Source organism: Arachis duranensis, chromosome 10 (assembly GCF_000817695.3).
Source record: "Arachis duranensis cultivar V14167 chromosome 10, aradu.V14167.gnm2.J7QH, whole genome shotgun sequence".
NCBI classification, from domain to species: Eukaryota; Viridiplantae; Streptophyta; class Magnoliopsida; order Fabales; family Fabaceae; genus Arachis; species Arachis duranensis.
The window spans coordinates 26,044,477-26,046,351 of NC_029781.3; the positions used below are offsets into that span (position 1 = coordinate 26,044,477).

Below are 1,875 nucleotides of genomic sequence, written 5' to 3' on the forward strand. Positions count from 1 at the left end.
TTTTAAATGGTGAATTTATTCATATGAGGTGTTGTGCACATATTATAAACTTAATTGTAAAAGAGGAGTTGAAAGAGATTGATGAATCAGTCTTGAGGATTCGTAGTGCAGTAAAATATGTTAGATCTTCTCCATCTAGAGCTAGTAGGTTTCAAAAGTGTGTTGAATTAGAAAAAATCCAATATAAAGGCTTGCCTTGCATGGATGTTGAGACTAGGTAGAATTCTACTTATCAAATGTTAGAGGTAGCTTTGAAGCATCGCAAAGCATTTGAGTTGCTTGCTTTGAAAGATAATACCTATATAGGAGAGATGAATGGAGGAAAAGGGAGAGGTGTTCCTTCTGATTCAGACTGGGAGTATGCTGAGTCCATTGTACCATTTTTGCGAGTGTTCAGTGATGCCACTATACGTGTTTCTGGTACCTTATATGTTACCAGTGATACGTATATGAAGGAAGTATTTGCAATTGGACGATTTATTCGTCATTCTTGTGATTCTGTTGATTTTAGTACTATGTCAATGGCAAAAAGGATGAGGGTTAAGTATGAGAAGTATTGGGGCAATCCTGATTCGGTGAATATGTTGTTATTGATTGCTATCGTACTTAATCCAATGCAAAAGATTGAGTATGTCAATTATTTCTTGGATTACTTCTTTGGAGAAGAAAAAGGAGGTGAATTGAAGTCAAAGTCCAAGTGCATAAAGTTACTTTATCAGTAATACCAAAGTTCTGACGAAGCAAGTGAAGCTGATACGCAAGATGTTCAAGCCAACAACATTAATACCGATCTTCATGGCATGGGCTTTTTTCTGCAAGCAACCGGTCGCAGAACAAATACAAGGTCTGAACTTGATAGATATTTACAAGAAGAATGCGAGACATACTCCCATAAGTTTGATATACTAAACTGGTGGAAGGTCAACTCAACCCGATTTCCAATTCTTGGAAATATGGCTCGTGAGGTATTGGCTATACCTGTTTCTTCGGTAGCTTCGGAGTCTGCATTTAGTACTGGAGGAAGAGTCCTCGATCCATACCACAGTTCCTTAACACCTAGAATGGTAGAAGCCTTAGTCTGCACAGGAGATTGGCTTAAGGAAGATCTTTTCTCTGCTTTAGATGATGATGATGAAGTTCTTCAACAAGTTGATCAAAGTATAAAATTTGTTTCATATTTCTTCTCATTTTATTTTATTTTTGTTTTTGTTATCTTTCTTTTTTAGAAATTAGGTATTAGTTAGTAATTAAAAGTTGTTGAATATAGACTTGATAATTAATTTGTTTCCCTTGGCAGATATATTTTCCTCTAATGATGGTGCTTGTTCTATGGCGGCATCAATTGATAATCTTGATGATGACTAGGTATGCTTAATATTCTCATTTGGTTTAATACTTTCATTCAAATATTTGTTTTAAAATGACAAAGGTATATTTTGTTATTTGCAGATATATTTTCCTCAAAAAAGTTGTGGTTGTTTGATGATTTTGTTGGCAACTTGGCATCTTTTGATACTTTGTGGTTGTTGTTTTAAAGAGATTTTTTGGTGGTATTCTTTTGATGTCTTAAGAATGATTAAATGTTATATAGATTAGCTGTTGTCATTAGATTTATAAAGAACCAAATTCTAGTTGTAATGAACCTATACACTTTAAAATGACTTTAGTATTAATTTTTACTTTTAAAAAATTATGGTTTGAAAATTAAATTTCTAAAAACTGGTTTTAAAAGTGGATTTTATAAAAAAAACTGGATTTTAGATTTGGATTTAAAAAAAACCGGATTTTAGATTTGGATTTTTAAAAAAATCGGATTTAAAATTGGATTTTAGATTTGGATTTAAAAAAACCGGTTTTATATGTAAAACTGAATTT

General features: G+C 32.4%; 1 protein-coding gene across 1 annotated transcript; it reads left to right on the top strand.

The window, feature by feature from the left end:
• Positions 1-236: 236 nt before the first annotated feature.
• On the top strand, positions 237-1,365 carry LOC110276876 (zinc finger BED domain-containing protein RICESLEEPER 2-like). Its single transcript, XM_021133973.1, has 3 exons — positions 237-675; positions 742-1,158; positions 1,298-1,365. Exons 1-3 carry the CDS (start codon positions 237-239, stop codon positions 1,363-1,365), a joined length of 924 nt encoding a protein of 307 aa, XP_020989632.1.
• Positions 1,366-1,875: the final 510 nt, after the last annotated feature.

Excerpts from the sequence above, each read along its gene's own strand:
- LOC110276876 (XM_021133973.1), top strand. The coding sequence starts at position 237 with ATGTTAGAGGTAGCTTTGAAGCATCGCAAAGCATTTGAGTTGCTTGCT. Across the intron at positions 676-741 it reads CTTTGGAGAAGAAAAAGGAG|CAAGTGAAGCTGATACGCAA; the intron begins GTGAATTGAAGT and ends GTTCTGACGAAG. Across the intron at positions 1,159-1,297 it reads TCTTCAACAAGTTGATCAAA|ATATATTTTCCTCTAATGAT; the intron begins GTATAAAATTTG and ends TTCCCTTGGCAG.